The following is a 15843-nucleotide window of genomic DNA, read 5'->3' as shown; positions in this document are numbered from 1 at the left end:
TTTTGCTTTTGTCAAGATATTTCTCAAATTCTCACGTCCTACTTTTTCTCTCCGTCTCTCTCTTGATAAACCAGCCGTGTTTGATCAGCCGTGGAAAGACGGGAAAATTTATACGGCACGATGGAACCTATTAGCGAACAGTTGCGGAGGATTTCGAGAAATCAGCCTCTTAGGTTTAAAGCTCTCTCCCTCTCTCTCCCTCTCTCTCTCTCTCTCTCTCTCTCTCTCTCTCTCTCTCTCTCTCTCTTCCCATGGGGTCGCGACACGTCTCTTTATTCGACCGGCACAAAGGTTCCGCGAAGATTACAGGACCACCAATCCCCTCCTGTATGGATTCTACGAAGGGGCATTATGGCGACACATAGTAGAGTAATATGGAAGGGCATCTCATCCCTGGACAATACTACGCCTGAAGATCCATATAGCGTCTTCTCTCTTGCTCTGTCTTTCTCGCTCTCTGGATCGTTACATAATCGTGACGATCAGCGCAATGTGATTTCGATGGTGTGAAATCTTCGCGTGGAAGAACGTAATTTAAAATGAAAGACACACAGCTTCAAAGTTTCAATAAAATCCCAGGACGATATTTCCTCTCTTCAAAGATTTATCGAAGGTTTGCAATAAATAAGGTTGAAATAAATGAGATGTATAGGTTCCATTTTTGAGAGACGTGTATTTAATAAGTCAAGAAGTTATGTACATATATATAAACAGCGAATATATCCGCAAATTAATCCATAATGCAAAATAATCGGACGTAACGCATGCAAGTCGAGGTCCATCGCAAGATACAATTGATACAGTGATATCATACATTTATACATACGTACGCGTGTGTGTATGTGTATATGGGTGTATTTTATATACAATTTCCAGAGATATCTCTCCTTCTCTTCCCCCTCAGTACATGTAATGTCTTAAAAATCTGTATGACCTCATCATTTCTGGATAATTATACATGACGAAGTACATACAACGTGTACTTAATATTACAATCTTAAGACTACGAATTATGGGTAGAGATCGATGTAACACGTACTACATTTCATATAATTCTACAACTAGATTTACGCACTGCGAGTGAATGATTACTACGTATCCGTTGAACGCTAGTGAAAAGTTTATTGATAAAAAATCAAGGAAATACGACGAGGTCCATGTGCGATCGGCTCGTTATTGGCATCGCCGACTATATCAATATTTTCTTCTCATCTCGTCGTTTTATAACGTATCTCTGTATTGCAACTGAAGCACTGAACGATAAAAACCAACATTAAGTTCAAACTTAAAATTGCATTTTTCCCGAATTGCAAATTGATTCGCATAACTCTCTTTTTATCTCCTCCCTTCTCTATTTATCCGTAGTGACTAGAGACACTAGACTAGAAACGACTTTTAATTATTAATTGCTAAGCAAGCATGCTGCTCCGAACTAACGTCGATCATAACGAACTAGAGATTACATTCGGACTAGATTATGTACATATCAATTAAATGCACCTGCCGTAAACGTCTAATGCCATGGCACCTAAAAGCTACGCTTTGGACTAGAAAGTACTCTTCCGCCCCCGAATTAATGGGGCGATCGATAATGGAAAACTCAAAAGATAACGTAAACGAAAAATTGCACTCAAGCGACAAACGACATTGTTATTGTTAAAAGCATAATATAAGAATGATCTATGCGACTAGAAATCAAAGTACATTTCGATTGACTAGACATCGGCCACGTCTCCATTCGGAGATTTGCTTTTACGATTAGAGTCGCGATGTTTGATTGCGATGTTCGTTATTTTCTCGCAGATCTTCATCTCTTCAAGGTAAATTTCAACAGATTATATCGTGGTGACTAGACGATTCTTATTACACATATCTCTAACTTACTCTAATTCTGATAACGTCCTGACTAGATTTTACGACTGAAAATTAATTTCTTAACCATGACTAGAGAGATCTATTCTATCAGACTTTCGTTATTTCTTCCCTCCCGTGGAGAACTCTCGAAGAGTGTTCAATGCTGGCTTTCGAAATTCGAGTCTGCTCCCGATACTAGCGTCGCAGAATTCGACACGAATTGCATCTCAAGGACCTTAACTATCTTTGATTTCAGCTGTATGAGATTGATCGCTGGGATCGGTGCTCTAAAGACTAATCGTCGATTTCGTCAACGTCGGTTAACTCTGACATTAAAGTAGCGCGCGTATATTATTAATATTCATACGTTCGATTAAACTTTTCGTTATCTCGCGAATAAATTTCTCTCACACGAGCGAATAATTTTACGATGTTTACGACTGGACTTACGTTGGGACTCGCATTTCGAACTAGCAATTTAGATAACGTTGTCCTGAAAGGAGACGTGGAATCAATTAAGCTGAGGCCGCGTAGTTGAGCGACGTTGGCGAAAGCGAGCCTAAAGGGTGTTGTAATAACTAATAGACGCCTAACCGCGGCCTGGTCAGCGCGGACGACTTAACGCTAGACAAATTGAGATCGTCGTGTTAGATAGTCTCTATCGCTTAGCTTAACCGCGTCTCGCTATATACATACATCGCGCGTGTTATATACAGATTTACATCGCGCGAGGTTATCACCTCGCTGCCTGCACCTCGCTCACTTTCTCATTCGTGATTACATTGTCCAGAATTTTACAAAAATTTACAGGAACACCCCTCGTACGTACGAACACCGAAAATTCCGACGCTTTTGGCGCAACCATCGCGGTACTCCCGATTCTACAGCTACTACGATCGCTATACGTTAGCCGTTTAATTAACCAGCAAAGCCCGACATGATGTACAATACAATTTGTCTGACACAATCCGCGTAATTTTATCGTGTTTCACGCTAACCACTCACGAGTCACGATCGTCAAATCGTGTAATTTGTGCTGTGCGTTAATGTTTCGATGCAAATCGTATATTACTATTAATTAAAGGCGCACGCGTTTTCTCACATGATTTTACGACCGATTTCTCACTGTCCATTACTATAATCATCTGATCGTGAGAATGTGTTAAACATTCGCGTCGGTCGTATGTACTTATAAATCGACATTTCTCTCTCTCTCTCTCTCTCTCTCTCTCTCTCTCTCTCTCTCTCTCTCTCTCTCTCTCTCTCTCTCTCTCTCTCTCTCTCTCTCTCTTCCTCCTCCCTCTCTCTCTCTCTCTCTCTCTCTCTCTCTCAAATAATGACTTAATTGTGAATATATTATCAATTGTGAATGCGTCGTGAATCATTTATGATTCTTAGTAACACACATATACAAGAATGAAGAATTTCTATTTTACTGGCGATTATCTCTCTTAGTTTTTTCGTCTACAATACGATTGACATATACATACAAATTTATATTTGATTCGTACAACAGCGAGATGTACGACCCTGTTTCTTCCCGGTTCAGATCCTGAGTGGAGAAATCTGTAGCAGCGATAATCTCTTACGTCATCTAGTATATACAATTTTAAATCTATCAATTTCCCGGCCCGAATCGATCTTTGCTGCTGCAATTGCCGAACGAAAACGCGTCGCTGGCACATCCCTGCTATGACAAGACAACAAATAGTGTGTATCCGAGCGTTCTCCACCTCTCATTATCAAAGTTTTGTTGTTAGGACTTGAAAATCCCCGTCTCTCTCGGCGGCTATATATTTGTATCGATGTAAATTAATAAAAAACGTTCAACGAAGCGGAGTATATTTCCCGAATGAATGACGGCTGATGATCGGTTGACATTAGCACCGTTTCGGCCGTTGCGACTAGAGGAAATTTTGTGCAACTGCAAAAGGAAAACCTAGGAATTGAGAAAAGCGTCTCCCCTGTCCCCCCTCGCAATTATTTCCCTCCTCTGCGTATCTATCTTTTTTTTTTATTTTCTTCTTTTCCAGTCTCCCTTGCTAATACTACGAACGAGCACGCGGATGATTTTGATTGCGCACTTACACTTACGAAAGCCTCGACGACGTCGTCAGTGGCGGCGGAGCGGATTGATAAGAAGCCAGCCAGCCCTCACAGGTCAAGGCCGAATCTCCAGTAGAGGCCGGGTCGTCTCGGCAAGGGTCTCGCCGGAAATTGGTGTCAGGTCATCTCGTTGGTCAACTGGCCGGCCGTAAGCGTCTGTACGACTTCTGGTTTCACGACGGTCTCTTGGCCGTCAACGCTGTTATTGTTGTTGATGTTATCGTTGTTGTTGTTGTTGTTGTTGTTGTTGTTATTGTTATTGTTGTTGTTACTGCTACCGGTAGTGTTGTTAGTTTCAGGATGCTGAGCGGCCAGGTGCTTCCTCAGCGCGGTCTGCCTGGTGAATTTGGCCTCGCATCTGGTACACGAGATCTCCGCGCTGATGGCCGACGACGTGGACGACGACGACGACGATGATGTTGATGACGAGGGCGAGGAGGAGTTGGTCGCACTCGTGGAGGAATTACCGTCGTTGTTCGGCAGTCTAGGCTTGTGCCAACGACGATGGGAGGCCAAGTTGGCCGGACAAGAGAAGCGTTTGTCGCACTCAGGACAACGATACTCCACGTGGGCGATTCTAGAACAGCGGTGTTGCGCCAGCTGGAAGGCATCCTCGTGAAGCTGCCGGCAAAGCTTGCATTGATACGGACCAAGTCGGTTCTCGATCTTGGCGAGCTCGGCTCGCGCTTCCTCCGTCACTTCGACGATGTTGAAGGCGGGATCGATGTCGCCGGTCACCACTGCCTCGTCCGGACCCAAAATTACCGTACCCGACACCGGACTGCTGGTATCCTCGTCGAACTTCAGTCGTCTAGCATGCTTCTTCTTGGGCCTCTGACTATTGCTGGTCTTCTCCGTGCTGCTTTGCTTTGGGGTCGCGAGGGATGCGCTACTAGCGAGTCCCGAGGATGGTGACGCGAGATCCTCCTCTCGAACTCTTCTTCGAGGGCACTGAGGTGGCGACGGAGTGCTGGGTGGCGTCATGGGTGCGTGCACACCTTGAAGATGATGTTGCGGTGTCAGTAGCAGCTGTTGATGGTAACCTTGCATCGGTTGCATGTGCGTTGGACTTGTCAACAGAAGCTTTTGGTTGTGCAGGTGGTACTTCGGACTGAAGTCGGTACCGGAATACGGCGGCAGTCGAGTGCTTTCTTCGGAAAGATGGATCTTGTCCATCACCGTGTCGTGCAGACGAGGTGATCCCTTGTTGAGGACCAGCCGTTCATAATGACTCTGGTGACTTTGTGCCGAGGAGCTGCGCAAAGTGTCTAAGTCGTCCACTACCAACTGCTGATCGTCTTCCTGATTGTCTGCGCGATCTTCGCTCGGCCGAGCTTGGAGTCCATCGCGAATCCTGAGGTCCTTCTCGTCGTCCACTTCGATCATCTCCTCCGTCTTCGGAGTGCTCGGCGTCGGCGGTGGCTTCAATGACAGGTCCAACGGACACGGCGTCGAGGACCTCGAGGACTCCCAGGACTGCAACGATGAGTGATGCTCAGCCGGGATTCGCGAGTACACCGGCGAAGACGGGTCCTCCATCGGGATGTGCCACGTGGCGGGTGGCGCGGCGTAGGCAGGGTGGACCTCCTCACTGTAGTAACTTAGGTAATTAAGGCCGGGGGCCAAGAAGGCCCTCGGCAAAGTGCCGTGCAGCATTCTTGGATTTTCCCTCCTGCCTTCTCCGTTTCAGAATCTCTTCAGAATTCACGCTGTGACTGTCGCTTCTCGCGTCGTGTCTTCATGATACCCGAAGGAAAAAAGGAAGGAAGAAAAGAGGGAAGGAAGGTAGCAAAGCCGACAAACTTGCAAGTGAGGAAGCTTCGTGGAGAACGACCAGCTACCTGAAGGCACTTTCACCGAGGAAAGAGAGCGCTGGTCTTCTTCTTCTTCTCCGAAGGATACCCTGATCGCCGATGGACAACGACACGACCTTCTCCCTCGGCGGTCGGACGCCGTTTGACAGAAGGTTGCTCGTGCCGTGTCTCGTATATCCGTACGCTCCGCCCGGGCACCCACGGCTCACGCGACTCTCATTGGCCGACCCCTACTCGGTTCTCTTCAGCGCGTGCCCGTTTAAACGCATGACGCCCCGCTCGGCGCGAGCAGACGCTGCCGAGCAGCTGGTGGGGTAGGGATGTAGCTTCTCGGCTTGCCTGGTCCTGGTGGGCTCTCTCCGTGGAGCAAGTAGAACACCCGGACAAGAAACGACAAAGCCGCAATTTTACGGAGCAGCGGCGGAGTATTGATAGAGTCGCGCGATGTTGGTCAATGTTCTAATGGGTCAGCGTTCAAATTACTGGACGCGAACCGGGAAATCGCGAGACCGTCGCCACGAATAAGATAAATAAGACACGCTTCTAACTTGCGACCTTAATGATTTCAGTATGCAATACTGTCCGTTGTTATCGGAAATCTCGGGTTGGCCAGAATACCGCGATATCTTCAACGTGAAAGCAGACGATATTTATTTCTGGCTAACAATATTTCCCGATTATTAGATTAAGTAATAATGAGTCAACGTTGGTTACCATTCCGACGGTCGTTCTTATCTTCGTTACCGCGACAGGTGATAGTATATATATATATATATATATATGAGTATATATCATCTAATCAGTGATACCGTGTAGAAAGGAAATAGTAATTAATTTGGAGATAGATGAGAAGGAGATTAGATGTTTCATTTCTATTTTCAGTTCGCCTCGCCTTGTATTATAATGAGCCGATTGAGCTATGCATATCGTCGATGCATTACTAGGACGGACCGACCGTCCGAAAAACGCAGTTGTTGCAAGCCCAAACCGATAAGTACATGGCGTTCGTTTTAATGCATGATATCGACGCGCGGAGATTACAGGGCCACGTTAAACCAGGTCGGGGAAATTTTAGCGTATCATATATTATATATACATTTCCCGAATATGTTTAATAATAAAATAACACAGCGCAATATAGCAATTACAATTTTACGTAAGACGTTCGTTCCCGTCGCGCGTGACACGTCCAATATTGTTACGCGACGTTCGCGATTAATCATTCAGTCGCTTCGATAAGACCCTTCTTACCGCTGTAACAACTCTCTACGGTCGTACCTAATAGCGAGCCACGATGCATTACATACGTTTAAGACACTATCGTGTGTATCTATCTATCTCTCTTTTTCTCTCTCTTTCTCTTTCGTGTGACATTAAACTTATTGTTAGTCTCAACGCTTGAAAGTGTTTCGTTCCACGCGCGCGTGTACGTTCGCAACGTTCGTTCTTTTGCATTGGCAGCCGTAGAAAAAAATGTGCGGATCTTACGTCGCGTCGGTAGGGACGCGCTGATAACCCGATATTATATGCGTATGTGCGCGAAATGATACGTTTCACACGTGATACGGGCCTAGTAACGTAACCGTACATACATCAGACAAGAAGCTGAAGTATTCCCGCCGCGCGCGCCGCTGCCATAAACGCCTACTCGCGACGCTCGATCGATCGATATGCGTCCGCATACGGCCCCGGATTCCGTAAAGCGCTCGTTTGCGCAAAGCGTATGACACGACGTTTCTGAGTCGTTGATCTCGTCGTCGAGTGCACGCTTTTATCAGAGGACATCGCAGCTTCGCTCGCAACGCGATTAATCGCGGCAAATAGCTACGACGACTAAATGATCGGCTGATTAATTCAGGCGGCAAACTGGAAATGGAAATTGGGTGAACGTCGTCGATGAAACATTGACAAGGTCGGGTGTATATCTAAAAGATCATTGTTTTAATATTAATCTATTCTATTTGCCTATTCTGACAAATTCGGTGATCGTCGCCGTCGAATAGGAGGCGATGTGTTCGTTCGAAAATCTAAGATCCTTGTACAGTTCGAATTTGACGACTCGTCTACTTATATATATACCTCACTTTTGAATTATATTCACTATTTTCGTCCAAGAATTATTCGCCGGTTCTCAGACAAGAAGGAGGGAGAGAGCGATGTCTCTTTTTTGTTTTCGCGAAGCGGACAAGAAGACGATGTCATCGTCGTTGTCGTCTGCCTGTCTCGGCAGTAGTCGTCGAGGAGACGATGTCTCGCGAAAAGCGCAGCGTCGTAATCCGTTGATCTTCTTACGTAATTAACGGGCTACGAGCACGTCCGATTAATCGTCATAAATATTTCCGTGACGCTGATGGACGTGTCCATCCGGAGCGTTGCGTGCCTCTCCTCACCCGAATACGCGTTCGAATGCGAAACTACGTACGTACATGCGCGTGCATACGTGTACGTGCACCGCACGTAAGTCGGACCGCCAGTTAATCTGCACCCCCAGGAGACCCACCAAGACCGAGAACAATCACGCTGTAATTGGACGAGAGGCTGTTGAGATGCGCTCAAGACGACGTTCTCATCCCCTCGAAAAATCGACAACGATTGACGCAATCGTCGGCCGTTATCATCGGTCATTATCGTCACTTGTTGTCGCGTGACCGTTCGCTCAGAAAATTGCGAGGCAATTAAAATACACTGAGGCTAGATATATCTCTTACCTGGGAATTAAGAGATGTCTCTCTATGAGTGTCATTTAAAGTAAGGAAATTAATTACATTTAAAGTAGCAAAGTATAAAAGACTGCTCTCTGAAACGGAGCTCGTTGACAGTAAAGTGTCAGATTTACTCGTTTCGATACTGATTAACTGCTCACCTCCTCCATCCCATAATAGGCCCCAGCTGAATAAAACAAAACAAAAAACGTCTAAAAGCGTAATAAAATCACAGAATATGGTGAAGCAGAAAGAAGATAGTTACCTATTTCGGGTACCACTACGTTACTTACAGCATTCTATTTTTGCCGAGATTGATTAGTCGTTATTTTGGGTCTCGATACCTCTCCCGGAGTATCTTTCTCTTTCTATATTTTGCATTCGACACAGTTATATTATTACGCCAGCGAGCGAGAAATATTGCAACACGTATCCGGAAATCCGCTCGCGTACATTCGCTCCATAATCTCTCTCTCTCCTCTCTCTTTTTCCCCCTGTCTCTATGTGCGTGTTTCCCTCTCTCCCTCTCTCTCGCTCTCCCTTCGGGCATAAAATTTCAACGCGTATCCCGCGTAATCATTCCACCGGGCGAACGAAAACAAGTGGCAAATGGTCCATTATTATCCGCCAAACGTTATTCGAACTAAATACAGACGGATGTAAAATATAGGCATTAACGCGAAGCGAGCGCGGCCGCGCGGCGCGGTCGATGCGGATTTGCCATGATTATTTGATACCTGGCGAAAACATTTTGCCACGTGTTGCGCTACCGCGCGGTGTGTAGAATGCGTTTCGCGGAACGTATATGCGAAAATACCCGCGCGATGCACTCGGATTACCCCGAACCAGCAGATATTAGATACACGCTTTTGCGCTTTTCGCCCGCGAAATTGTGCGGCGGTTTAGTGCGTCGCGTCGAATGCATTCGGGGGGTGAAACGATAGTCGCGCGCCCGCTGAATTGCGGAAGATGTATTTCAAAGATGTATTCTTCAAGATTTCGTTCAATCGAACGAGCGACTGGATCGTAGGCTGATTTAAGGATCGTTTCAAGCCCCTCCGAAAGCGCCTCTGAGAACTGGAACTTTACTTACTGATTTCGTTCTGTTTCAGATTCGTGATTTCTGATCTTCGGCAACCGAGAATCCACAGAGATACCTACCTTCACTTGCGAAAATCGAATATGTGATAAATTCGAAAAGTCTTCGTCTACATACTTGGAGTATCACAATGATGAGAATATTCAACTGCGATATATCCGTCATTTTGGTATCATCGACATTCATTCTATCTAGCTTACTTCTGCTAGGAAACCTTAATTCGTATTAATTATAATTCGCATTGGTTGCAGGTTTCACACTTTGAAGTTACAATTCAGAATAACGTGAATTTAAATATCTCAAACAGTTACTAGTCGCGAGTTCTCCGGAAAAGTCACCGTTTCAACTAGCATCGGCGTTGCCAGATTCTCCCTATTGGAGAACATCCCGATGCTATCGTACATACACATTTATCGATACATCAGCACTGGCGCCGATCGCCTCTCCACGAAGAAGGCAGGATAAGATCCCCTGATTGCGGAAGCACGACGAGAGGGAACTTCTAAATATCTCGCAAAAGCGAAACGCGCTGGTACTCGCCTCTCTTGTGTCGACGAGAGAAAACGAGGGAGAGAGAGAGAGAGAGAGAGAGAGAGAGAGAGAGAGAGAGAGAGAGAGAGAGAGAGAGAGAGAGAGAGAGAGAGGGGGGGGGAGAGAGAGAGAGAGGGAGAGAGTGGCTTCCAGGACGGGCGAGTAAGCTTTTTGCCTACGCGGATGTAGCTCTCGTCCGCTGGTATGGAGGGAACGGGACGAGAGGGCGGCTCTGCATATTTCATGCGATTTTAATGTGTCTCCGGCCGCTGCCGCTGCTGCCGCTGTTGCCGCTCGCTGCCGAATACCCGGTAGTACCGAGAGACCGTGCCACCGTCCCGCTGTACGGGGCAGGAGTGACTGCCGTGATGCTCTAATCGGCTTACGCAACAAGCCACCCTTATCCCCGGCCTCCACGGCGCGGTCTCTCGTTTCCACCCCCGCTCGCGTCCCAGGCAACCCTGCCGTCACCACTACCACCACCACCGTCGCTCCTTATCCGCGCCGGGCCCTAAACGACGGCTATTACTTTGCGGTCGCCTCGGTTCTGTATCCTTCGAGGACTCCGACGGCTCTTGACGGCGGATAGAAGAGAAGTGAGGACGGGCGGTGAGAGGGGCACGGAACATGCATCCCTCTGGGTTTTTCGATCCGACAGGAGTTCAATTAAAAAGTAGCGCATCGTCCACGAGAATCGAGCAGAGGAGAAATCGGTGATAATATCGCGAGCGTGAGTTTTCCTACGTTTGATTTCAGTCTTCGGCAACTTCTCGGCGAAAGGAAATTATCCGGGAGAAGTGTCATCTTTCTCTTCGTGACTCGACGAAAGAAATTCTTCGCTTCGATTATAACGTAATAATATATCTTTGTTCGCGATCGATCTTTCCGATAGTTGCGACACCCGACTGTATTCGGGTATAAAATTGAGGGAAAAAGGCTATCTTGAGAAAAGATCGAACTTCGCTCTTTTCGCGGAGGAAATTCTCCGGGCGAATACCTCGACATTCGCGACGATACACGGATAAATGAATACTTTTAGAGAGAAAGATTTTGTCTGTACGTGTGTGACGCGTAACTCTGCCCTGCCTTCCGTGTGTGTTTGCCGAGTGCACGAGAGGGGCACACTCGGTTGCCCTAGGCCAGAACGTGCATTATTGGATAGAGTTACGTTAAACATACGCGCCGCGCGCGCACACCACACGTTCGCTTTTCCTCTCTTCCGATGCCGGTATTCTCGAGTCGCGGACGAAACGAGCGAGTGCGTTATTCACACCGCGATATCGGATGAACCCGATGAGTTTGCCAGCGACAAACATACGAACGGCATATCATCGGCCGCGGCATCGGTGAACGCCCCGTCGTCACGTATTTCTCACCAACGGCATGACAGCTCTTTTACAATTATGCGATATTGTTCGATTATGCGCTGCCTGACATCGACAGTTCAATCTTCGGTAAGTCGCATCGATTTTTTTTTCTAGTGACATCAAAAGAGAAAGCTGTATAAGGGATCTCTGTGCGATACACACAAATGTAATTCAACATGAATCATAAGTTTCTAAAGATTTAATTTGACCTGCATACATTTCAAAAAATCGTCGATGTCAATATTATTATTGATAATCTGTAATTATTTAAAATTACTGAAAATCACATGCGAGTCACGGATTAAAATTTGCTATTTTACATTACGTAAGAGATTGTATGTATGCACTTAAATATGTATGTATACGCATATACGAAGCAAAATAAGCGTTACACCGCATTACATCCTCGTACGTAAACAAATGCAAAGAATGTTAGTGGTGTAAAGTCGATGAATACTCTATGTAGCTAATTCCCTCGTATCACAGAATTCGCACTTGGTTGTTTGATTGCGATTTTATAATTCGGTAGCACGAACAATTTCTATTATTCGGTAATTCGGTACGCGTTCTTGTACATACGTATATCACATGCATGAAGAGAGTGGCAGGAGAATTCATATAATATTAAAATCGGACGATTCAAATATGTATCTGACGATATTGTCCCGTCGAAAAGATGGAATCAGTGAAACTTGATCAGAGAAAAATTTTACCAGAAGCGAAAGAGGAAAACTTCGAAGAACGTTGTATAGATTACTGAATACACTCCTTAGGACAATTTAATTAAAAATTGGACTTGAGCAAACCCTACAAATCGTTGTTTGTATAAGCTCTTTTTCTCGTTCTCATCGTGCCTCCAAGAATGCTTATACACCAAAACTTGTCAACTATGAGAGATCGAAACTCTATCGTTTATATGCGAAAACCTAATCCCTAACTTTTAAATTACAATTATATCATTGATTTAAAGATGCGCTACTATTAAAAAGGCACAAATGCAAATAACTACTAGGTCAACGATTATTTCGCGTTGCTCGTAATTATCATTCGCGCACTCTATGTTGTGCTTTCGATAAAAGGGCGCAGAATAGGGCGTATATACTAATTTTAATTACGCTGCGATATGTACTATTAAAAGTGATTTTTATACGTATGTTTCCAGCATAAAAATGGAAAGCTGAAATTTGAAAAAGCGTAAAATGCATAAGTTCGGTCTCCTTTCAAGTAAGACAGAGATCGTAAATTTCTATATTGAAAAATCTTGAATTCTATCCGAAAAGCCGTAAAAGCTTAATCACGTTTCGGCAACGTGTCCTTTGCATAGTAACGCCTAATGAGAATCGAAGAACTTTGTAACTCGATATCTGGACCCTATTTTTTTAATTTGGCACATTCGGCTATTGTTCGTGCATATCTCAAAACGGGTTCATGCAAAGCGCGTTTAATTCAGGTAATAAGTCTGACTGAAATTTTTTATGTGAATCGTAACGATTAAGCCCCGAATATCTTTAACGTGTCTTCGACAAATCAATGTGCCAGTTAAAACTTCACCTATAAAAGAAGTAGCAAAATTATATAAACTTATTTTATTCTGTACTTCTACTTATATGAGCTGATTGCATTAAGGATAACATAAAAATTAAGTAACACATATATGCTTACCTTCGGTTATACTGATGGGTTCACTCAAAGAAAATACCGTTTGTTTCCAGTGCGTCGGTGTAGAATGAGGACTTGTGCTAAAATGTACTGGATTCTCTAGATCAAAGAAAATGTCAAAATAGCCGACCATCGCAGTTAACGATCCCGTCTTTTTCACATTCAACGTGAAGGGAGATGAAAAATTGACGCAATCCGTCGTGACATTATACAAGTCGAATACTTGGATCTCAGCGGTGCTCGTTACTATATCATCGACGTTGCAGATTTCTATACTGGGTTCGCGCACCACTTCCGCTTTCATGCAACTCATTTTGAAGCCGTACACATTCGTCCAGTAATCAACTAGATCGATATACCTCTCTGCAAAAGAATAATAGCTCATAAAAGTATTTATAGAATGTTTGTAAGAATAATTCATAAAAGATTTGTCATAATATTTACTCTTGTATGATATAATTTTGCAAATGATTTAATTGAAAAGTTGCAATCTAATATTCTTATATTCTCTTGATATTGAGCAAATATTACTATTGCTACTAAATTGTTACTATTAAAGTTAAAAGACGTACTTGTATCACCACTTCCCACGATACTAATAGTACATCTATTTGGAAGTATTGCTCCACCAGGTGCCAAATAGTGGTCCCTAGCATAAATTACAGTGTCTAACATTCCCTCAAACAAGAGAAAGTATCCCATCCACTCAGATATTATCGCGTCTACTTTCTCTTCCCCAATACTGATATCTTCTAGACGACCCTTCTTTAAAGTGATGATATCACTGAGATTGTTCTCCCTGAAATCCGTAAAAATGTATATTTTATTATTAATGTACTACATGTTGAACAAATAGCTGATTATGAAGGTACATGTGCAAAAGCAACAAGCACCTTACTATATCCATAGCATGATATATCACATCAGACTGATCAACACTGATAACTTTACGACAACCAGATTTTGCTGCAAACATAGACAAAATACCGGTTCCACAACCGACATCCAGCATTACACAATTGTGAAATCTGTTAGAATTCGTCAACAAGGCATCGCGATAGCTCTCTGTCCGTATTTTATCCTGATAAAAAATATACATTGATTAATATTTTATTTTTCTAAAGAAATTCAAGTCATATTTCCATTTTTTTATTAAAAATATTGCGATTTATTATTGTTTATAATCATGCAATCTCAAATATATTAAGTAGTGTTTGTATTCTCATTAAATTGGATTGGTAAAATTTATTCATAACTTACTGTCAACATCTCATGATGTATTGCAAAATGACTATATGTATTGAAATATCCTTCATCAACATTAGGGTTGTGAGCACTGACGAGAATATTCTTCTCTTTCCCCTCTATGTCATCACCCAGTATCAATTTCTGTGCTTTCTCTCTCATCTCTTCCATTTTCTAAAAGGACACACAAGATACAAACTTGTTTGCATTATACTATATGAAAAATTATATTCATTGATTATGGATCTGTACCTGCTTCACCAAGAAACACATTGTTTCACTTTCTTTCAATTGAGATGTGAGAGACCGTATTTTCTTTTTCATATCCTCATATTGTTCCTCTGGCAAAGTAACACTATCATTGCCATTTGAATGTATTTGCTTCACTCCTTTTTCCTCACTCATATCCTTAATAATGATGAGATCTTCGATATCTTTATTAAAATAATTAAACATATTAGTATATAATACTTTACAAAAAACAAAAAACTAACTTCTCTATACTTGCCATACATTAACCATGGATCGTTCTCTATAACAGGATGCAAATATTCCTCTTTGTCCCAAGCTTCTATACCCAATGTACTCAATTGTTCAGGTAAAATCTCCTTACGCCGAATAAAATTGATTAACTTAATATATGTATAAGTATCATGAACATGTTTTCTTATAAAATTGCACAAGTTAAATTTATGGAGGGTTTCGATATGGTGCAGAGCAGTGGAAAAGCCGTTAATAGTTTCTGTACAAAATAGACATGGAATATTGTAGTCATCTTCACCATTCTCTTCCCAATCATCTCCACTATCGTTATCACTTATATCGTTATACATGTCATATCCTAGAAAAAAAGTAAGAAAACATTTAAATGTATGAAATATATTTAACCAAAAAAGTAAAGAAAAAACTAAGTGTTCGTTAACATGAAAAATTGCTTGTAATTTTAATTATTTTGTTTATAAGTAGGAATAAAACTTTTTCTATTCTATTCTATGTAAAATCAGATATAAATTTCCTCAGAGGACTGTAAAGAAAAATATATTTATATTCCACAGGAGATTAACCGTTTCATTTGTGTCAATAGCATACATATTACAGATTGCATTACACTCTATCATTTGGCAATTTACTACACAAGACTTTCAGTAATATTTTACCTAATTCTGCCATAGTAAGGCTTCACCTTTTGCGATGCTAACCACAAAATTAGAACAGCTGCAAACACCTTATCATCCGGCGAGAGCACGTGTCGACGACTGACGCTTCTCTCATTTTATGGCAAGTTCATACCCACACGTTCACCTTCTCTCGCGTTCATACCTACATACATTCACGCTCACGTTCGCTGTACTGATTTATTGATTTATTAATATCAATCAGATTAAAACAAGGTAACTTTTCAACATAAAAGTAAAAAGATATAATAAGAATCTTTTTATGCAAAATCAATATTATATAATTACACG

General features: G+C 43.0%; 2 protein-coding genes across 2 annotated transcripts; both read right to left on the bottom strand.

Moving 5' to 3' along the window:
- Nucleotides 1-3164: 3164 nt before the first annotated feature.
- Nucleotides 3165-6410, bottom strand: LOC105186634 (myb-like protein U). Its single transcript, XM_011146978.3, has one exon. It carries the CDS (start codon nt 5614-5616, stop codon nt 4078-4080), a length of 1539 nt encoding a protein of 512 aa, XP_011145280.1. The 5' UTR covers nt 5617-6410; the 3' UTR covers nt 3165-4077.
- Nucleotides 6411-11657: 5247 nt separating this feature from the next.
- Nucleotides 11658-15659, bottom strand: Art3 (arginine methyltransferase 3). The gene is made up of 8 exons (XM_011146979.3): nt 15535-15659; nt 14886-15218; nt 14630-14811; nt 14393-14551; nt 14026-14213; nt 13705-13931; nt 13136-13495; nt 11658-13024 (listed from the first exon to the last, which is right to left on the bottom strand). The coding sequence occupies exons 1-8, from the start codon at nt 15545-15547 to the stop codon at nt 12915-12917; spliced, it is 1572 nt and encodes a 523-aa protein (XP_011145281.1). The 5' UTR covers nt 15548-15659; the 3' UTR covers nt 11658-12914.
- Between the last annotated feature and the right edge of the window lie 184 nt (nt 15660-15843).

Source organism: Harpegnathos saltator, unplaced genomic scaffold (genome assembly GCF_003227715.2).
Source record: "Harpegnathos saltator strain DR-91 unplaced genomic scaffold, Hsal_v8.6 scaffold51, whole genome shotgun sequence".
In the NCBI taxonomy this organism is placed as follows: domain Eukaryota; kingdom Metazoa; phylum Arthropoda; class Insecta; order Hymenoptera; family Formicidae; genus Harpegnathos; species Harpegnathos saltator.
The sequence above is the reverse complement of the archived record's forward strand: the minus strand, read 5'-3'. Positions and strand labels throughout refer to the sequence as shown.